Source organism: Cebus imitator, unplaced genomic scaffold, assembly GCF_001604975.1.
Source record: "Cebus imitator isolate Cc_AM_T3 unplaced genomic scaffold, Cebus_imitator-1.0 Scaffold24, whole genome shotgun sequence".
Classification (NCBI taxonomy): Eukaryota; Metazoa; Chordata; class Mammalia; order Primates; family Cebidae; genus Cebus; species Cebus imitator.
Genome location: NW_016107339.1, coordinates 12115402 through 12137731, shown reverse-complemented (window position 1 = coordinate 12137731; position 22330 = coordinate 12115402). Strand labels below are relative to the sequence as shown.

General features: G+C 55.4%; 1 protein-coding gene across 8 annotated transcripts in view; it reads right to left on the bottom strand.

Moving 5' to 3' along the window:
- The window catches only part of GRM4 (glutamate metabotropic receptor 4), a 127545-nt gene that overhangs the window by 101768 nt on the left and 3447 nt on the right, over positions 1–22330 (bottom strand). For 7 of the 8 annotated variants that reach the window (XM_037736266.1, XM_037736267.1, XM_037736271.1 and 4 more), the window contains exon 2: positions 12573–13457. In XM_037736266.1, the coding sequence (XP_037592194.1) occupies positions 12573–13091 (519 nt within the window). In that variant the 5' untranslated portion in view covers positions 13092–13457. Of the gene's footprint in view, positions 1–12572; positions 13458–22229; positions 22316–22330 lie in introns of those variants that run through there. The other variant, XM_037736265.1, reaches the window with a different exon arrangement.

The window sequence follows — 22330 nt, the reverse complement described above, 5'->3', positions numbered from 1 at the left end:
AGACTGGGAGGCTTATTTCCTACGGGCCTGCAATGCCACGCCTGGGCATGCACCGCCAGGAGCTCTCCCCAGAGCATAAGGAGACATTGGCAAGGATGTTGTAGAAGCAGAAAGATCACCGCGGAACCACTCGGGTGCCCACAACCGGAGGATGAACAAGTAACTGCACAGGGGCATGGTCGCACCATGGAATACCACACAGCAAAGGAAACGGGCACAGCAACCACAGGCCACACGGCACTGAGCCAAAAAAGCAAGTGGAACAGAGCAACACGATCCTGTTTTTACCATGCTTAAAACACACTAGCTGAGCCAGGTACAGTGTCTCACACTTGTAATACCAGCACTTTGGGAGGCTGAGGTGGGAGGACTATTTGAAGCCAAGAGTTTTGAGACCCCATCCCTTCAAAAACATGTATTACCCAGATGTGGTGGTTTGCGCCTGTAGTCCTAGCTACTCCAGAGGTGAGCAGGAGGAGGATCACTTGAACCCAGGATGTTGAGTTTGCAGCATGTCATGATCACACCACTGCACTCCAGCCCGGGTGACAGAGGGAGGATACCTTGTCTCTTTTTGTTGTTGTTATTGTTGAGATGGAGTTTTGCTCTTGTCGCCCACGCTGGAGTGCAATGGCAAGATCTTGGCTCACCACAACCTCCGTCTCCCAGGTTCAAGCAATTCTCCTGCCTCAGCCTCCCGAGTAGCTGGAACTACAGGTGCGTGCCACCACACCCAGCTAATCTCTTCTGTATTTTTGGTAGAGATGGGGTTTCACCATGGTAGCCAGGGTGGTCTCGATCTCCTGGCCCCATGATCCGCCCACCTCAACCTCCCAAAGTGTTGGGATTACCGGCGTGAACCACCGCGCCTGGCCTGCAAAGTTTTCTTTCTTAAACAATTTGCAGTTGTTACTGCAAGATATCAATATGTGGCCAGATCTTGGGTACAGGGTAATTCATTATGTTATCCTCTATAATTTTCCCTATGTTTGAAATCATTTATTAAAATATACACACACGTTGGTCAAAGAGAGAAAGCCCTTTGCGACGGACCCACATTGAACACGCCACTGGTTTTCAATAAAGTAAAAGGCCACATGGCGAGAGCCGTGCACACTCCACTTCCTGCTGAAGCCTCCTCTCAGAACAGACCTGACCCCGGAAACCACTCACCCTCACACATCGCCCAGAGTCCCAAGCCTCAGATTCCTCCCCTTGCTAGGGTCTCCAGCTGGAATTCATTCCCTGGGACAAAGCGTTGTTCTCCTCTGGCTGCTCTGCTATGGGGACCTCACTGGCCTCCCTGAATGCTTCAGGAGCCAGAGCTGGGAAGGAGGGAGGGGACTGCACTGAACAGAAGCACCACCCTCTCCAGGGTCCTGACTGGAGTTAATGCTGCCCCTCAGCCACAGCCCCACAGGCCAAGAACGAGGTAGTAAGTGCTACCTCTGTCCGCTCCCATTAGGGCCCCACTCTGCCCAGCCAGAGCTCCCCCTCCAGGATATTTCAGCTCTGATGAGCACTCTGGAGCTGGCTGGGGACCAGGACCAGGCAGCGCCTTTGAGTCTGATTCCTGCTGAGGGCACCTGTGCTGGGGCGGGGGCCCAGCTGGGCAGAGCATTCCTCCTCCTGGAGCACCACCTCTCAGCAGACCCCAGGGAGAAGCTGAGGCCTGGAGACAACTGAGGTCCAGAAATGAAGGAATGAGAGGAGGGATAGCAAGGAGAATCCAGCCTCCTCCTCACATACGGGCCCGCTTTATAACAGCTCCTGTTGCCTGAGCGCCTATGATGTGCCAGGCACTGAGCCAGTGGCTTCATGCTGTTCCAGATAATGCAGCTACCCTACCCATTTTACAGATCTGGACATTGAGTTCCGTGAGGGCAAGTGGTCTGAATTCTCTTCTGAATTTCTCTTCTGAAGCCCAGCACCTGGCCTGGTCTCCCCCAGTCCCTGGAAGTCTGCAGAGCCAGCCCTCCTCACCCCCACAGGCGAGGAGAGCAGGGCCCTGAGCTGTGCTAAGACTTGTCGGGGGCTCGAGGGGCACCCTGCGTCGGAGGGAGGGGTCTGGGTGGGGTGGGTGCCCACCAGGAAGTGCTCAGTACTGAGATGCCTGAGGCCACAATGAAAGTAAGAGGCGGGCAGGCAAGCAGGTGGGTAGCCACGTAGGTGAGAGGCTGGGGTGTCCTGCAAGGAGCAGGTGGGTTTCTTGCCTCCAGCCCTTAACCACAGGCCACCAGGGATGAGGCTGTCCCACACCATCCAGACAGAGAGGAAGCCCAACTCCAGCAAGGAGTCCAAGAGGTGCCAGGCGGAAGACAGAGATGGGGTGGAGGGCACAAGAGGGAAACACAAAGCCACAGTCAGGAGGAGGCAGGGAGCCGGAGACATACAGGCAAAGAGGGGACAAAGCTGTGTGCCGGCTCTCCTCCCCGCGACAGCGCTGCGGGCTGTGGAACCAAGCATGGAGGCCGGCTCTGCCTCTCCTCACCTCCCCCAGCCCAGGCCTCCAGCAAGTGGCAAGCGTAAAGGTCAATTGGAATATAAAGCGGAATTTGCCTTCCTTTCATTTCCAACATGTCTGGGTCATCAAAATGCTAGTTTAGGAAGTTGGGAGAAAAATGAAGACATACAGTTCATTCAGCAGTGGGCAGGGGGAGGCGGGGTGGGGCTAACCCTGCAGCCTAATGGTGGGTCCACGGGTGTCCCTCAGTCCCACACCCAGGCCCCGGGCTGGTGGCTTCCCCAGTTTGTCTGTCTGTCTGTCTCTGGGCCAGGCACTGAAATTGGGAGTATGCCCAAGAGCAGTTCAGCCCAATCTTGCTCTCAAGGTGCTCAGGAACTGTCGGGAGAGACACGGATTCCTGCAAGAGGCCCCACCTGCCCTGGGAAGGTCAGGAAAGTCCTGCTGGATTTGAGTGAGTCTAACTGCCCACAAGGCAGCAAGAAGGGCATTCCAGGAGGACACGGCCCGGGCCGGGCCAGGAGGCAGGCCACGGAAAGCACCGAGCGTGACCGGGTGAGGAGGAGCGGGGTCAGAGCCTGCCTAATCCCTTGTTCTTGTTTACAGAGAGGGCAGCCACGTCACCCAAGGTCACACAGCAAGTCAGCAGCAGACGCAGGCCCAGAAAGCAGGACCTGGGCCACGGGTGGCTTCACTGGCAAGGCGAGACCCTCAGCCCTGCCCAGCATAGAGAGCCAGAGATCACCCTAGGCCCCAAGCTGGGCGACCCAACAGTGTGAAGGACTGGAGGACCCACGCAAGGAGGCTCTGGCTCACCTACCAGAGTCACCCCTTGGTCAAATGCGGTGATGTACCCCTGCAGCACCAAGCTCCCCACCCTGCATGACTCAGGCCACACCCCTCAAAGCCCCTTTGAATGCTCCTTCCACAGGAGATGAGAACAAACGTGGCCTGGCCCTGCATGAGCCGCCACAGTGCCAGCTCCCACTGCATTTTCACTGGACCCTGAAAGGTGCACCTGCTGCTGCCCGTCTCCCAGCTGAGATGAGCAGGGTCCAGGAGGGTCACATCTGCTGGGACTGGGATCTGCACCACTCCCACGCGCCACCTCCAGAGCCGGGGCTCTGTGCCACACTCCACAGTCTACGCGCCAGGCACTGCCCTGGCCCTTGCTTCCACGCATTTCATCCTCACGGGGACTGTGAGGTGGGGGCTGCAGGCATCCCCATTTTACACACAAGGAAACTGGGGCACACAGAGGCTCTCCCAGGCAACAAACGGCAGAGTAGGGGTATGGATGCAGGCCAGCTGGCCCCACAGCCCCTGCAGCAGCCGCCATAGTACTGCCCTTCAGGGCTCCCCATCTGACTGGCTCTTCCTCTCTCTGGTATCCAGTGCCCAACTCTGTCCACCCTCAGGCTGGGAGCTGGGGGAGGTAATGGGATGGGGTCTGAAGAGGCCCAGGAAGGCCCAGGTATGCAAAAGCCATCAGGGTAGGAGCCTAGGGAAAGGAGCCTCTCACAGGGGCCATCACCTCTGTGGCTTCACAAGGGCTGCTCAGGGACCATCTACCCACTTTACAGGTGAGGAAACAGAGGTCCCGAGAGACCTGGTGACTTGTCCTCCCGTGACACCCTCTGCAGCAAGAAGGATCAGGAGGGGTTTGGAGGCCTTCTCCCGGCTCCCCGGACTGTCTTGGATGGGCATCTCAAGCTCCCAGCTCAGATCAACAGCCAAGCAGAGTCCTGCCCCTGGGTCTCTGTCTGGAACATGTTACTGCCTCTGCCTAGAACACTCTTCCTCACAGCCACAGGGCGGCCCTCCACTCCGTTCAGGTTCAGCACAAGTGTCCACTCTGCAACAAGGCCTCCCCACCAGCCCTGTTTAGACTGACCTCCCCTCCCGTGCGGCTCTCCAGCCACTCCTCGCTTTGTGATTCTGCAGTGAGCAGCTGCCCTGACGATGCACACTGCACGCTTTGCCTTCTCACCGCCTGCCTTCTCCCTCCAGTGTGGAAGCCCATCAGAGCAGGGATCGCCCATGTGCTTCCTGCTTGATAAAGTTCACTTGGAGGGGTGGTTCTCCACCTGGAATGCCCCTGTCATCACTCGGGCAGCCCAGGCCCCATCTCAGACCAGTAAAATCTGAATTCCTGAGGCGGGCCGGGGTAGGAGGCTTTTCTAAACTCCCCAGGTGATTCCAGCATGCAGCTGAGAAGGACCACTGCTCTTGCAGAGCCGGGCACGAAGGAGATGGCCAGTAGGTTCAGTAAGTGAACAAATACATGCATGGCTCTTTACAGATGGACAAACTGAGTTCCAGACGGGAAAGAGGAAGCCAGAAACCAGCAGCCATTAACTTGAGGACCACTCCTCTGACTCAGCCCCCACCTCAGCCCTTCCATAATGCCTTGCATCACATCCAGAGGCCCCACCAGCTCCTACCTGGGCTCCAGAGCCCATGGGGCCTCCCTCCAAAGCCTCTCCAGGAGGTCTTCCCAGAGGCCCCGAAAGGCCTCCACGCTTGCCTTTTAACTGCAGGAATGAGCCTATTGCCCGTCCAGTCACCGCATGCTAAAGCTGACATTCCACCTGCCTCCACTGCAAACCCACCCCCCATACCTCAGCATGCCCCTCGGAGGAAGCAGGCTTGAGAGGACCTCAGGGTGGGTGGGGCACTCCCTGGAAAAGAAAACCAAGGACTTGAGGCATCTGGGTCAAGGGCCAACTGGGCTCCTAGGTGTCCAGAAACAGGCCCTGGGCTCACAGTCTTATCGGCCCGCTGGGGATCCAGGAATCCAGTGCTCCCTGAACCCCTCCATGACTGTGACAAGCTGCCAAGCTTGAGACCCACTGGAGCAAAGCAACTCTACCCCACCGGCCCCAATCCATAGGGAAGGGCCCGCCCAAGGGCACAGAAAAGACTGGCTGCCAGTAGCCAGGGGGGCTCTGAGCCTCCCCTCAGGGCTGCTGGGGCTGCCCAATGCCAGGGTTCCCCTCCTTCCACACCCCTTCCCCTCTCTATCCTGGCTCAGGCCTGGCTCTTGTCTGGAGGGTCCCCTTCCCAGGCTCTCACCACAGTGGGGTCTGGGGGAAAGAGACTGTCACGGCAGGAAGCTTCTCTGCCCTCCCCTCAGGAGAACTGGCCCTGACAGTCACCCTCAGCAAGACCTACTTCAGACACCACTTTCTCTCCTTCCCCAGGCCCTCATGAGCACTCCAGCATCTACCGAATCCTATTCTGTATCCCCAGCCTCCCCGAGCACCTCCTGAGGGCTTTGGGTACATTATCACTTCTGCCAACTGGGCATCATGGCATCATCACACCCATTTCACAGGCGAATAAACTGAGGCTTGTAGAGGCCATGTAGTAAGTAAGCATCAGGCCAGGTCTCAAACTCACCCCTAGCTGGTAGTCAAGAAGCAGGAGAGCAGAGTGGTGAAAAAAAGGTAGATTCAGGGCCAGACGGCCTGGGCTCAAATCTGGGCTCCACCACTTACTACTGTGTGACCTTGGGCAAGTTGCTTAGCTTCTCTGTGCTTTTGTTCTCAGTTCTGCGAAATCGGGATAACAACTGTCTACCTGCCCCCAGGGTTGCTGCGATGGTGAGGACAAGCCCGGCACAGGGTAAGTGCTATGTAAATGGTTTAATTATTTCACCTCAGTCACCTCTCAGAGAGGGCCCCTTATGTACCCCCTCCAACATTCACAGAGCAAGCCCTGTTGGGACAAATGTCTAATGACAGCCTAAAATGGGACATGGTGATCCCCTTTAACAGGGAGCAAAGCTTTAGGTGAAAGGAATTCCCTGAGTCAGTGAGGATGTGGAGAAGGTGTTTTGGGGGAAGAAAGACATCCAGCTGACCCTGGATGCCACCAGTAGTGGGCACTGGTGGGCCCTGGCTTGACCCAATGGTAAGGTGGGTCCAGCCACACCCATCCCCACAGCCAGGAGCTCGAAGGGGGTTGCCAAGACTTCAGCTGCAGACATGGGGGCTGCAGAGCTCTCCCTCCCACTCCCCATCCCTCCGTGAATCCATTGGTGAAGGCTTCCTGAGGGCCACCAGGGGCCCACACCAGCTGGAAGTCCTATAGGTGGGGCGTAAAGCCTAGCAGGGGCCAGCTCTGTCTCTGTCTCCTCTACTAAGTTCTGTGCTTGTAGCTTGAGGGCAGCCCCAGACAAGACATAAGTGAATGGGCATGGCTGTGTCCCCATAAAGCTTTATTTATGGACACAGAAATTGGAGTTTCATATAATTTTCCTGTATCATGACATTATTTTTCTTATTATTTTGTTTTTCAACCATTTAAAATATAAAGCTCTTTTTTAGCTCAGGAACTATACAAAACCAGGCCACATTTGGCTCCTCGCTAACCCCTTGTCTAGAGAGGAAGCCAAGAGCAAAAAGAAAAACAAACAAATGGGTACATGACTGTAACTATGATGAGCACCTTCAAGGAAAAGAACAGGGAAAGAGACAGAATAGCCAGGGACCCGGGAGCTTCTCTGAAGAGAGGCCATTTAAGCCCGAGGCTGAATGTGGAAGATCCAGCTTCAAAGAGTGGGAGGAGAAGACTCCAGACAGCGAGGCGAGCAGGTGCAAAGGCCCTGCGGTTGGAAAGTAGCCTAGTGTCTTCAAGGAGCATAAAGTAAACAGTACGACTGGTGTGGGCAGTGCCCAGAGGGACAAAGGGATGCCAGGGGCATCAGGTAGCACAAGGCCTGTCAGACAGGAAAGGAGTTCACGTTTTAATCTAAGAGCAACAGGAAGCCAATAAAAGGTTTAAGCAGAGGGTTGAGTGGATTCCATCTGGGTTTTAGAAAAATCTCTCCAGCTGCTGAGTGCAGGTTTGGCTGTGGAGAGGCCTTTTGGAGTAGAGAGAGGAAAGACTGAGCTTCTGTAATGGGCTGGGTAAGAGACTATTGGGGTGGAGGCCATGAGGAGCTGTCATGTCCAGGACAGGTTCTGAAAGTGGAGCCTGCAGGGTGAGCTGATGAACAGAAAGACGGTGGTCAAAAATGCCTCCAGGTTCCTTGGCCTGGTCAAGATGGGCGGGCTACAGGAGGGTGGGTGGGCTCTCTCTAGAGCCCCTCCTGTTTGTGTAGTGAAAGCACATAAAGACACAAAGCCACGTCCTCGACAGAACATCTTGTGTGATCTAAGCCAGAGTTCCCCCAGGGCCACACCCTTAGCCTCAGCTCCAGAAGCAGCCAAGAGCCTAGAGGGCACATGCTCCCCCTTCCCACACCCCCATTTCATGATAGCAAGAAATTCTCACTACCCAAAGTTAAGTTGTGTGCTCAGTCTCAACACTGAGCGCTGCGCTCAAGGCAGGAAGACACAAGAGGCCCAGCAGATGGTGGGGAACTCTCCGGGATCAGCCTTAAAGGTCACCGTCTGTCACTGCCTGCCCGCTCCATCCTCTTCCGCATCGGTGGAGTCCCTCATGCTGACTTAAGGCCCAGCTACAAGCTGTGCAGTGACATTTCCTGTGGGCTGACTGTGTGCCAGGCACCATGCTAGGCCTTCCTGGACCTTAATTCTTTTTTTTTCTGAGACTGAGTTTCACTCTTGTCACCCAGGCTGGAATGCAATGGTGCGATCTCGGCTCACTACAACCTCTGCCTCCCAGGCTCAAGTCATTCGTCTGCCTCACTGGATTACAGGCAACTGCCACCACGCCCAGCTCAGCTTATTATTGTATTTTTAGTAGAGACAGGGTTTCACCATGTTGGCCAGGCTGGTCTTGAACTCCTGACCTGAAGTGATCTGCCCAACTCAGCCTCCCAAAGTGCTGGGATTACAGGCATAAGCCACGACATCTAGCCGGACCTTAACTCTGAATCCCCATACTGTCCTATGAGGCTGACACCATTATCATCCCCATTTTACAAATGAGGAAACTGAGGCAGAGAAGGGTTAAGCAGTTTGCCAGGGTGGTCAGGCCCCAGGCTACCTGGCTCCAGAGTCCAAATGCTTGCCCCTGTGTGGTACTGCGCTCCCTTCTCCAAGCCTCAGCTTTCTCCACTGCAAAATAAATAGAAGACTCAAAGAAACGATTTCTGGATCCCTCTGAGCTCTTACAGGTACAGAATCTGGAAACTGCATCCCTCCGGGGGGTCTCCAGTGTGTTCTTCACCCCCTCTCCCAAAAATGACTGCTCTCAGGAAAAGTTCCTTTTTTTTTTTGAGACGAACTCTCATTCTGTCACCTAGGCTGGAAGGCAGTGGCGCGATCTCGGCTCACTGCAACCTCCTCCTCCCAGGCTTAAGCAATTCTCCTGCCTCAGCCTCCCGAGGAGCTGGGATTACAGGTGCATGTCACCACGCCCAGCTAATTTTTGTTTTCTTAGTAGAGACAGGATTTCACCATGTTGTCCAGGCTGGTCTCGAACTCCTAACCTCAGGTGATCCATCCGCCTCGGCCTCCCAAAGTGCTGGGAGCCACTGTGCCCAGGTCTTACGGGCTCATTAACACTGTGGTATAAATAACTGACATGGTAAGTGGAGGTGAGGTAACTAGTGGCTCAGGAATTAAAGCCCAGGCCTGACTTGCTCCAGAACCTGGGCTGGGCCCGCAACAGTGCATTGTACAGGCTACAACCACTGGGCTTAGGAGCCCACCAAAAGGTATTCTTCACACCCATCAGCACCCCCTGTCCTGAAAGAATGGGACAAATTTCGGATGAAAGAAGGTGTGAGAGCAGGGAAGTCAAGGATAGAAGCTGTTAGACCTATGAATTCCCAGAGTCAGGCCTTCTGGTCCCCAAAAAAGACCTGTTCAACCTACTTCCGACTCAGCTGATTTGAGCAGGCAGTTTCCCAGGAGTCAGGCCTGGGGAGGGGACCTGGCTTTGAGCCCTTCCCTGTCATTTTATCAGGGCTCAGCGTCCACATCTGCAGAGCAAGAGGTTGGCCCCTTCCAGCTCTGCCACTTGTGAGTTTTGCTCCCAGCCTGGCCCCAACTGCACCCCATTAGCATTCTCCATGCAGGAAATCACCCGGTGCCCCCAAACCCAGAGCTCCCCTCTGAGCCAAGCACCGGAAGTTCACCTCTTGCAGGAAGGAGAGCTGTCATCACAGCCTCTGGTGCCAGGTTCCCAGCAGGCCACATTAACCCATCATCAGGGGAGCAGGGCAGGGGCTGCAGTGGTATCCTCTTAAACGGATACCTGGCGGTGGGCACAGAGCTCCCTCCCCAAAGGTATCCCTTGCTCACCCTCTCCTTCCAGAGGCTCCTGCTCCCAACCTCCCTCCCCAAAGTTCAATCTTTTTGCTTCTGTAAGTGGCTTTTAAGTTTCTCACCCAGCCTCTTGTTTCTATCAGTTTAATTATTGAGGAGGCCTCTTGTCGCCAGCCTGGAACATTACCGATGTTAAAAGGGACCCAGGGAATGCAGGCCACAGCCGGCTGGCTCCCTCTCCCCGCCCCTCCCTTCCCTCACCCAGCTCTAACACTCTCTCCCCCTTTCTGCTCCACTCCCCAGGTCTCTACCTCCTGGTCCTGCCGTGCTGTCTTGTACAGCCTGGGGGGCTCCTGACCCTGGCCCCAACCACTCCATCCTGTGTTCTGAGGAGGCACAGGCCATACTGAGACCGCACCATGCTCCTCTGTAGCCAGACAAACAGAGGACACCAGGAACCCCTAGGATAGTGAGGCTCTTCACCCCAGGTGCTTCGCCCCACCTGGCCCTTCCCCTTGCTGGGAGAGGTTAGCATAGCAGCTGCAGCCCACTCCCCCGTCTGGGCACTGAGCATCTCATCTCAAAACATCTATGTTCCCAAGTACATACTCTAATACCTAACGCTGAGTGACCATCCCTTGAGCCTTCACCATGTGCCAAGTGACGGGAACTCGGCTCCTCTCGGCGTCTCCACCTTCCTGTAAAGTAGGCACTCACTCCCCTCTGGAAAACGGGAGAGGGGACCCTCACCAATGTCACAGCTTCAAGGACTACACCAGGCTGTTTTACCATCTTTCTAAAAGACCTAGAGTCACTAGAGAAGTTTAATTACAGTCTCAGATAGAGAATGCAGCAGCCTCACTTGTGGGGTAGCCTTCCTGGAGGTTGGAGGTCTGTGCCCCACCCTGCCAGGCTGACAAGGAGGAGTCCAGGGCTTGTCCCTTCTGCTGGACAGCCTAGGCTGCCTCAGCTCTCAGGCCAGGGCCAGGCGGGCTGAAGTGATGACTCATCTGGCTTGAGCCATCACTAGGCCCCGGCCTGGGACAGCCCAGCCAGCTCTGCCTCTCCTCTGGTCTCCAGTCCCCACTGCAAAACTGGGTACAGTGGGAGGGCTGAGCCAGGCTACCCATTCCTGAACCCTCCTGCCAGGGAACTCTGAAAGATGTTCAAAGCAACACAGTCCCCGGGGATTGCTCCAATTGCCTAATGCAAGGGCAGAAATTTCTTCAAGTTCCCTGCTTCATCGTCAAACTACATACAAACAGGTTAAACCACTGATCATCAAAAAAAAAATTTCTAAACCACATACAACTTTTGCACTCTTCATAAGGCATCCATTTGTTTTAAAATTAAAATTATGTTTTCACCCAAATCATCAAGTAAAACCAACACTCCAGGAAAAGCCTCATATTCGAGGCCCACAGAGCATACTAGAAACAGGGCTATATACACAGGAGAGGGCACACGTGCTCTTCAGCCCCAAAGCAGCCAACTGGCAAAAGTCCTGCCCCACCCAGACATGTGACAGCACAACTCTGGCCTCCTCCCTTTGTCACCCCCGCCCATCGGCTTCCTCACCTCAACCACAACACTGTGACCATCCTCTCCCTTCATCCCCACTTCTATGCTGGCGGCCAGACAGGCCCCCAAGTCCTGATGCATCATGGGAGGTGGGCTAATGGCTTCCAGAAAGAGTCCCGGTGAGAGGGGTCCAGCCTCAGCTCTCCCCACCATGCCTGGTGCAAAACAGCCTCTCGGTCCACTCCCTACCCCTGGAGACTTTGGGGAGACAAAGGTCAACTCCAGAGACCAAGAATCTGACACCAGGGTGAGGGAGGGACCAAGCAGCTTCCTCAGTGTCCCTTCCTCTTCCTCTCCCCATTCTCTCCTCCACTCCCCACACACACAAACACGCACAAACACACACACACACATGCACACACAGAGCAAACAAGGCAGGCTCCAAGAGAGAAGCGGGCACATAATTATTGGTAAAATGCTTGTAATGTTTTTCTCTCTACCCGGTAGCTTTCAGTTGTTTTAGCAGCTTAGCGAAGCACTTGGCTCCAATTGAATTGCAAATCAGCAGCTCTTGCCCCAGGAAGAGAGGAAAGGAGGCGGCGAGGAGGGGGTTGGGAGGGATTCCAGAAGGAAAGGGAGAAAGGTGTGCAGGGAAGAAGGGAAAAAGGAAGGAAATCAAAGGAAAGCTTGGTTCAGGGCCCAGGGCACCAGAAACAGAGACCGCCTACTCCCGCAGGCCTCAGTTTTCCGGTCCTCATCTGCATTCTCCGCAGGCTCAGCAGCCCCACACCCCATCCAAAAAATGAGGACACTTTCTCCAACCTCAGGTGGGGCAAGAGAGCCACAAGGGGCTTCCTCAACTACCCAGAAGAAAAACACATCTTTTGGGGGAATTGCAATTATTTGAAAACAACATCAAAGCAAAAGTCTCATCTCCCCAGGAACCTCCAGCATTCATCTTTCCATTCTTCTTATCCGTCTGTCTGCCTTTCTGTCTATCCATCTGCCTATCTTTTTATCTGTCTGTCTGCCTATCTCCTCCTCCCTTCTGTCGTTCTCCAGAACATCCTTTTCCCTCCTGGTGCAGAATTCCCCGGAGAGGAGTTGCTCACTGAGCCTCCAGCGGCAGGTGCTGTTTCAGCACCTCGGTCAGTGCCACACGGCTGGGTCCCTCCCTGATGCCTTTCACTCTGCTGTGCCTATGCCAGGACCACAGGACAACATACTGAAACCAGGAAGGGCTGCCCCAAATTCTCAGACACTGCTCTGAGGAAAAAGCTGTCCTTTGAAGCGAGGAAAATAGGAGGAGAAAGGGGCTGGTCGGCCAGGCCTGGCATCCTGGAGTATGGTGGGCAGAGGCCGTTGGGGGAAGAGCACCTCGGGGGACCAACCAAGGCACTGACCTTGAAGAGGCGAAGGATGTTGGCAACCATGATGGAGACCGAGCTCCCTGAAGCACCGATGACACCCACCACGCGTTCAGGCTTGGTGATGATGGGTGGGCCGCCACTGCCACAGCGGACCTCCGTGCCATCCTTCTCGATGAGCGCCTGCACAAAGGTCAGTGACTGCTCGAGGGCATGGGTGTCCCTGGAGCAGGTGTCCAGAATGCGGGCGCCCAGCGTGATGTTGGGCAGCAGGTCCGGGTCGTTGTTGATGCGGTCCAGGGCGAAGAGCATGGCCTCCAGCCGGTGGATGCCCTTTTCCTTCTTAAGTTCTCCACAGGCCTTGCCCTCTGAGCCCCGGCCGTGCACCGGGAACAGGCCTCCCAGTGTGATGTCCCCATCTATGCGGATGGAATTCATGTGAGGATGGCCTTTGGGCTTCCCCAGGGAGGAAGGCATCCAGGGGCCGTAAAGGCTGAGGAGCAGGCAAAGGGGCAGCCGGGCCCACCACCAGCCCAAGCCTCTCTTCCCAGGCATCTCGGAAATCCCTAGAGACCCATGAACAGCAGGCTCACTCCTAGCCCTGGCAGGTCCCTGGCCCCACGGCCTGGGTGAGCATGGGCAGGGCAGCTTCAGCAGCAGGGGGACTGAGGGCAGCCAACCACATGGCCCATGCTGCTGCCCTCTCCCACCTCCTCCTTGTCACTCGGGCAAAGTGCAGTTGCCCGCACAGTCCAGGCCCACAGACGGCAGGCAGTGGCCGGGGTTGCAGGGAGGCTCTGATCCTCGTCCCGTCCTGCAGGCCTGTTCTTGGTGGATGACTGTGGAAAGCGCAGAGTGCTCCTAGCTTGGCGTATCTTGGCATCAAGGAGAAAACAGCTCCAATTCTCTCCTCTTACCAACCTTAGAAGGGGAAGAGAGACAGAGAGAGTATCAAACAGAAACCCAAAGAAGGCATTAGCTAGTCTCATCTCTCATCAGGAGCCTGAGAGAAGGAGATGCTGGAGGTTATACCAAAGACTCCATAAATCTCCTGAACGTGGTTTCCTCTCTGCCATTGCACAACTCTGGCTTAAATGGGAGCGTGTAAGGGAGAAATTAGGTCAGGTTTGAAGCTTCCTAAGACCCGCACCCACTGCCATCAGTAGCCTGGGTATCAGAGAGCACACTCCCCAGGAACAGCCTGGAACTGGCTTGGGAGGAACAGGGGCCTTCCTCAACACACCCATGTGAAGAGCAAGAAACAGGTCCCATGGGCCCAATCCCATCACAGATGAGGAAACTGAGGCCCAGAGCAGGAGAGCATTTTGCCTGAGTCACACAGGGAGTGTGCAATTTAATTCCAAGCTCAGAAAAACTTGGACAATGCCTACTGCAGCCCAGCTTCCCTGTTCTCAGCTCTGGAACCTGAGACACTTTGGCTCTTCAGGGACTCAGAGACCCAGAAAGGCAAGTAAGGCCCCTCAAGAAGAAATCATCCTGAGAGGTGGTGGTGCAGGCTGGAGCTGCTCACTCTGAAGGCCAAGGGAAGACCAGGGAGGAGCTGAGGCTGTGGGGGTTCTGGATTTTCATCCTGAGTCAGGGGGCGCAAAGTGGACCCTGTACTCTCCGGCTTCCACCCCAGCTGCACAGCTACCCCAGGCAGAGAGGGTAAACCCAGCAGCCCCTGCCAGAGCAAGCCTCCGTTCAGGTTGCACGTCCTCCCTCCCTCCCTCTCCTGACTTTCTTCATCTTTCCATTTCTCCACTGCCCTTTCTCCCAACCCCCACTTCCTCCCTCTGAGAGCGGGGCTCGGGTTACGGCCTGAGCTACTGCACATTATTAAGATCATCATCATTATTATTGTTGTTGTGATTAAATATTTATCTGCAAGGGTAGAGCAGAGAACACCACCCTTCCTCATTCTCACTGCTAATTTGGGCTAATTTCCCCTGGGGGTTCCTTCCCTCACCCCAGCCTCCTCACTCAAAGCCAGCAACCTCCCTCCCCACCACTTAGGAGGCCACAGGGAGAAGGGATGGAAGCTAAGTCAGGGCTTGGCTGGGGATCAAACCCAAGGATCCCTTCCCAGGGATTTGTCAAAAGAAGACCAACAAGCCACTTGTGCCTTGGTTTCCCCAAGCAGTTGAAAGAGGAGCTTATGATGGGATTAAGAGGCTTCCCCAAAGATGTGGTCCCTCCATCCAGACCAAGCAGTGGTCTCAGGGCCATCCCTCCCCACCTTTCATTCCCCCAACAGAGGCCCTGACTGCACCAGTCTGGGCCAAGGGGAGGGAAGGAAGCTGCAGAGCCCCAGAGTCCAGCCTCAGCTCCTCAGCTTCTCTGGCCTTCCAGACCCTCATTTCACATTTCACCCCTTCTTCAAAATACTCCCTTCACATTACCTCCTCAGAAACCAAGAATATGGCTACTAATTCTCCCTGGCCCCATGCTGCAGGTGAACCGGTTGCCCAGAGACATCACATAACTCTCCCAAAGTCACACAGCCAGTCAAGATGTATCCAAGACCAGAAGCCGTATCAGCCACACTGGGGAAGCCCCCGCAAAGCCCACAGAAAGTTTCTCAATACCACCCTCTCCTCCGGAGCCAGGAGCCAGGGACCTAGGACTGGGAGCCAATGCCAGTGCTTTGGGGAAGGCTTAAGAGCCATTAAAATACAAGGGGCGGGGGCTGCACCTGTATGGAGCTGTCCATCACTCACGCCCTCCTGTGAATAAGTTTACCAGATCTCTGTCCTAGATGGCTGTGGAGAGGCCAGGAGGTCGGGCGTGATTTGCCAATGCCAGTATCAGGAAATTCAGAAGACAGAAACTAGAAGAGCCACAGCCGAATCTCACAGTTCTGCTACAGTGGTTGGAGGTAAGGTGCACCCCCCTAGTCCTCAGGAAAATCCGTAAAATGGGTGGGTTGGAGTGAAATCCAATCTGGGAGTGATACTGCCCCTGCTGACATATTTTCAGTTATTGCAATCATGACGGAGAGTCAGCTACCTGCCCGTGCTCAGGTGGGGGGCAGAGATGCTGACTGGCCAGCTGTGGGCGGGAGAGCCTGCGGTGAGGTGAAACACCATCCCGTCCAAATGCTGACGGTGCCCCATGGAGAAATCACAGCAAATGACAACCACTGCCATGTGCCAAGCACTGTTCTAAGTGCTTTACCTACATTTTCTCATGTAATCCTCACATCCCTATGAGCCACATGGTATTTTTATCCCTTTCTCACAGATGAGGAAGCCAAGGCACCAAGTGCTTAGGCGACATCTAGCCAGGGGCACAGAGCTTGTGCAGGCTGCCCATGCCCCTGGCTGCTCCTCTGTGCGGGCCCCGAGGATCTCGCAGGCCTTGCCAATTCCAACGTCCTGTGAGTGTATGACCAGTTTCCATGAATTTCAAACGGAGGGATTTTTGGCATCATGACAGGCCATGTGCCGGGGCTGCAGCAGGGCAGATCCGGGCTGGCAGATCAATGCACTGCAGCTTTTGACAGTCAGGCCCTGCTCAGGCTTCCAGATCCTTTGTGAGGGCTCACACTGGCATCTCCTTGAGGCTGGAGCATGTCTGGGCTGAGCAGTGCATACACACGCGCGCACACACACACAAACACACACACACACACACACACACACACACACGGGGAAGGACACAGGCCATGGGGGAAGGAGGCCTCTGAGAGGAGAAAGGCAAACACCTGCAGATTAGAATCAAGAGCCTGGAGCCCCAAGCTGGTAAGATCCCCTGTGAGACCTCCCTCCCACAGGACCGGGTCCCAGCCCCTGCCCACAGGTCCCTGTCCACCTCTCAGTCCCACCAGGCCTGCCTTTTCTGAGCTTCTCCAGAGAGCTGGGCAAGCCAATGCCGCTTTTAGCTTCCCCTCCCTCCTTTGATCATGTAACAGGAACAAGGGAAAAGTAAAAATACCCCATGAGTGAAAGAAGCCACTGAGAGCAGAGGCCGGGCGGGGCGGGGTGGGGCCAGGCGGATGCTCCCTTCCCCCGCAGGGCCACAGGGCCTGCTTCCTTCTGCAGGGTGCGGAGCTGGGGGCATATAGAAGGGGTCCTTCTTTAAAGTCATTTCCCCAGTTTTCAGACACTCCCCGCCAATTCCAAAATAGCCAGGAGAGCTCAAGCCTGGGTTAGTTTGGGGCAGTCTTCCCCAGGTAAAATGGCGGGATGACTGTGAGCCCAAGTCAGTGTGGGCCCCACCGCCAGGCAGGCCTCCTTCCCTCTTTCTTCCCCAGCACGCTCTCCCAGTCTCTCTCCTCTTCTCTGGCTCCACAGGTTCCTTGGCTCCAGGGGAGGACAGATCCAGGCGTGGAGGGATGAGAGCCCTGAAGGGGCAGGGATGATGGTGACTCAGTCACCTCCACACAGTAATAGCTCACAGGCCAACGGTGTTTTCCAGAGCATTCTTTCCAGTGAATGAGTATGAGAGGGGAGCTGGTGGGGGACAGCTGCAGGCTACCTCTTTCCCCCACCAACATTGGGGTAAGGGGGCTGGGGGAGTCCCCATGCATCCCAGCTGGGGCCTCTCTGATATCAAGGGCCTTCGTGGAGAGACTCCAGGAACCTGCCCTGTGACCACTTCTAAGTCTTTTTTTTTTTCTTCTTCTTCTTTTTTGAGACAGGGTCTCACTCTGTCGCCTAGGCGGAGTGCAGTGGTGCGATCATGGCTCACTGCAGCCTCAACCTCTCAGGCTCAAGCCATCGTCCCACCTCAGCCTCCTGAATAACTGGGACTACAGGCATGTGCCACCACGCCAGGCTAATTATTATTATTTTTGCACAGATGACATCTAACTATGTTGCCCAGGCTGATCGCAAACACCTGAGCTCAAGCAATCCTCCAGCCTCAGCCTCCCAAAGTACTGGGATTACAGGTGTCAGCCACTTTGCCCGGCCCACTTCTTAGTATAATATTAATAAGCAGGACCTTTGTGCTTTTCCAACTTCAATCCTTCTCTCGGCATCCAGGGCCCAAGTCAGAAAGAACCACAAACCACAAAACCACCACCAGATCTGAAGAGAACTACCGTGATTCACCAAACCCGCAATTATTTTTCACTGAGCTCTTTTATTCCCCTAACACTAAGAAAATGGAACAAAACCCAAACACCACAATAAAAGGCAAACAGAGGGAACAAGTTTGTCTTTTGTTCCCCAGGGTCAGGGTCCTTGCCAGAGCCCTTGGCTCCTTCCCGCTCTTGGCCCTCTGAGGGTCAGCTCCCATAGGAGGGGGTTTGTGGACTCGGGCCACAGCCCCTACGGGCTCAGCAAGAAAAGCCAGGCCAAGAGCTCCCTCCCACCTTCCTCTCAGCTCCCAACTTTCTCCATGTTCCCACCAGCACCCCCTTCATCTCCATTCACCTTTGCCTCTGCAGGGCACACGCAGCCCAGGTGCTCAGAATTGTGAATGGCTGTGTGGAGTCTCGTTTGAATTCCTGAGCTGTTTAGATGCCTCATTGCCCACACCCTGCATCTCCCAGAAGGGGGATGGCAGCGCCATCGCCCCAAAGGGGAAGTGAGGGAGAACTGGAGGCTTCTCACCTCCCCTCACCTCTGTGACCCCTCTGCCATCCCTCTGGGCCCCCACTGGCTGGGCAGAGGTGTGGTTTGTAGGACAGGACCAAGACCCAGGAATCGGGTCGTCAGAACTATGCCACCCCTACCAGCTGCACCTGTATGACTCCCAGGCCATGGCAAAGGGGATAGCCAGTTAGCCCTTCAAATCCTAGCACAGCGCTCCTCGTGCTGACCTCTGCAGCCCAGCCTTGCACAGAGCCTGGCATCCCAGCAGGCTTCGTGGAAGTGAATGAGTTACGTGATGGGAGCCAAATGATTCCTGGGCCTCTCATTCAAGTAATATATTTCTGCATTTAAGGCCCCTTCCACAAGCAATTCTTTAACCCACAGGAATGATTCTAATGGTGGAATGTGAGGCATAGTTTCAGGCAGGGAAACTAAGGATTGACCGGGCTATGAGGAGGCATCTTGGAACCTTCAACCCACCCCAGGCCAGCTGGGCTCTATTCTGCCTAAAGAGAAGCCCTGCTCCCAGGCAGTCAGCCAGAATGACCACAGCCACGTGCTAAGAGCTAAGCGCAAGGAGGAGGGCACAGTGGAGGTCTGGCCCCCGACTCTCTTCCCTTTCCTTCCCCACTGAGCCGCTCCAGCTCACCAGCCTGGACCAGGAAGCCTCCCGATGTCAGAAACCCCAGACCCCACTCCACAAGCTGTCACCTCCCTCTTTTGCCAAAACAACAGGGCCCTGATTCAGAGGCGACTGGCTCTGTGCTGTGCCTGGGGGGGAATACCCCCAGGAGAGCAGGGAAGGAGGAAGTAATTCTTTTGCTTAATGCCAGTGTAAACTCGGAGCAGAAAACTTTACACCCATTGCCCCTGCCTTCCCCCAACCTATGATTTGTTCCAGCCTCCTCTCTGTGAAGCTCACCCTTCAAGAAGCAGCTGAGATTCTTCCTCCTCCAGGAAGCCTGCCCTGATTATTACAATTCCTGTTATCTCCTTCCTCTGCAGTTAATGACGCAGAACCCCTCTCGTGCTAACACTGACGAGGCTGGGAGCACATTAAAGGGCTGCATGGACAGCACCGCCCTCATCTCTATGTCCTCCACGCCCAGGCCCAGCTTCAGAACACAGGAAAGTCTCCGTAACTGCCAGGCAAAGCCAGGTCCCTGCCCAGAGCAGAGCCCAGGACAGGAGATCTGCAGCAGTGTGCCCAGTCCAGAGAGGCACCCGGACCTCACACTGAATTCTCACAGTTCTGTTGTGTGCTCAAGCATAGAAGACAGTCCCCTCTGCCACAGCCATCCAGTCCCTCAGTGTGGGATTCAAAGGTGCGCTGAGCTCCCACTGTGCACCCGGCCCTGCTCGGGGCACTGGGAATCATTGGGAGAGAAACAGACACAAATACCTGCCCTGTGGAGCCCATGTCCCAGTGGGGAGGAGCACAGGACAGACAACAAATACATGAACACACAGATGGCTGGGACTTCAGGGATCAGGGGACATGAAAGAAAATAAGGCAGGTGAGGCAACAGGAAATGACCCAGAGGGGCTTTTTAAGAAAAGAATAATCAGGGAGGGCTTCTCTGAGGAGGTGGCATTTGATCCTAGAGTAAAAGCTGAAAAGGCATGAGTCATGTGAACACCTGGGCGAAGAGGATTCCAAAGAGAAAGAACATCAAGTGCAAAGGCCCTGAGGTGGGCACAGGCTTGGTACTTGACATTTGAGGATGAGCAAGGAGCCCAACGTGACCAAGGGGCAGTGGGGAGAGGGTTGATGCAATGAAGTCAGAGAGGGCCCAGAACACAAGGTCAACAGGACCTTGTGGACCACAGTGTGGACAGGGAAACGAGGGGCCACTGAAGGGTCTGAGCACAGCACAGGCAGGGACACATCACCAGAGAAACCGGAGACCTAGAAGGACAGCCACCTGCCAAGGCCACAGCAGCTCACAGCAGCAAGTCCCCCTGACAAGGCAAGCTGTCTCATCAGCCCTTGGGCCCCCTGCTCAGCCCAGAAAACGCCCCGCCCTGACCTCTCTCCTCTCCCAGGGCCAGGGGACCAGCCACCAGGCTCATGCTTGCCTGGGTCTCCTCCACCTAGCAGGCCCCCACAACCTTGCGGACCCCAGGCTTCTCTTCCCCATCCCCACATGCCACCACCATCTCTAGTTTCCCAGCACAAGACCCAAGTGGGCAAGTGTCTTTGTCTGCAGACACTATTATTGTGGGCTTTGCCACTAAGACTGCTTCTTCCGCTCTCCTCCCTCTTCCTGTGCCCCCAACAACCCAACACTGCACTGGAAAGCAGGGGCCACTGGCATAGCCCAATCAACACCCAAACTCTGCACCGCATGAACGTAGCTGTGGTTGGTGGGGAGACTTCCATCCGAGTCTGCACTGAGGTCAGGCACTGAAAAGGGGCAGTGAGTGACACCTGAGAAGCAATCCCCTCTGCAAGCTTAGGAATCAGGTCAAGGCTCCAATCTTCATTTCTATACTTAAACCTAAAAATAACCCTGCAGCAATGGCAGAGTTTTGACTAGAAATTATGGCCCCAACCAGGAAACAGATCCAGGGGCTAGCTTGTGTCACCCTAAGGAGCAGGGGGTGGCTGGGACGGCCAAGTGTGAGGGACTGGGTGGAACACAGACCTCCTGGTTCCCATGCAGGTGGCCCAGCCTGGGGAGCACAGCTGCTGGAGGTCTCCTGGGATTCACCATCATCACAGCCGATGGGTGGCCAGTGCCTTCTCAGGAGAACTGAGAGCCTTAACTAGACACCACAGCCTGCCTGTCAGCGTGGCTCGGCCCCAAATGGCATGGGCTGGCATTTCCCAATTACCACAGATAATATCTACCTTAATTGAATGGGGTCCAGACAATGTCATTATGCACTTCGTTCCCCAATTTATTTAATATACGTGTGTACACATATATTTATGCCTCACTGCTGCCAAGAGATTGCTAAATGGCGAAGTTAATAATAAAACATTTCGACGACAGTCATCAGCTTTAATTTAAGGGGTGATTTTTACTATCCTTGTGGTGCTCGTTTTTCCAAGGAGCCAAGAGAAACACGGACAGACTGGAACAGTCTCTTGGGCCTGTGGGTCGGTCGGGGGGAGGTGGGCAGGGCCACAGAGTGGGCTGGCTGCCAGGTAGCAGGCTTCCTCTCTTCTAAGCAAGTTCCACCGACATGCCTCCCTTTCAGGAGCAGTCTCAGGCAAGGCAAGCCAGGTGGAGGGAGAAGCAGGAAACTGAGGCGGAAACCCCCAGGGCGGGCAGGGAGAAGGAACTGGTTGTGAAGGAGAAGCTACCAGCCTCAGGTTCATCTAAGAGGCAGCAGAGAGATGGAAGCCAGAGACAGTACACAGAGAGGAGAGAGACAGACAGCTCACAGGACAAGAAAAAGCAACCTGCACTCTACAAGGACCAAAGGCAGCAAAACCTCTAACTTAATTTTTTATAGTTCCCTGCTAACTAGGGCAGAGGTGACACTTAAGAAAATGAGCCCTCTCCGTTCTTTCCAGGAGCCATCAGGCTGAGTGGGAGATACAGAGAGCTGATGTCCACTGCTCCAGGCCCATTGCCTACCAGTGCAAGCCCCGTTAGGCCCGCCAAGACAGCCAGCAGCTCTTCTGCAGCTCCAGTGAGTGGGGCTGGAGCTCCGATGCCAGCTCCCTGCATGCCTTCTCCAGGAGGCAAAGGCGGCTGCCACCCTGCAGAAGTGAGATAACCTTCCACCAGCAGCCAGCAGGCTTGGCTGCCCAGGCTGCCAGTGCGGCCTGCCTACTGGAAAGTTGGGTTCTAGGCCAAGCAGAGGAAGACAGTGGGGTGGGCAGATATCTTGGGGTGGGTGGTAATTAGCAGCTGCTGGCTCCACACTTGCCTGGGAGAGAGGACACATCTACCGGTTGTAATTATTCAGCTCAAGAGCCTGTGGGTTCTGCTCCCATCTTTGGCTGCCAACTGTCCCCCTGCAGCAGGGCAGGTGTGGGTGTGGTCACCCATCCTGGCGCTGGACTGTGGGCCCCTCATGAACCGAGTGGGGGCTGCAGAGCCCTCCTGGGCCTGAGCCCGGTCCCCTGGCCCTTCTGGCTAGCACACCGCTCAGTCCCAGGCTCACATGCTCACTCGCTCGCTCTCTCACCTACCTCGGGCTGCCTGCTGCTGTGCAAGGCGCTCCCTCTCAGAGACGTCACGCCTCCAACGGAATGAAGCCGCCCAGACGCAGGTCGGGAGAGGGGGGAGGGGG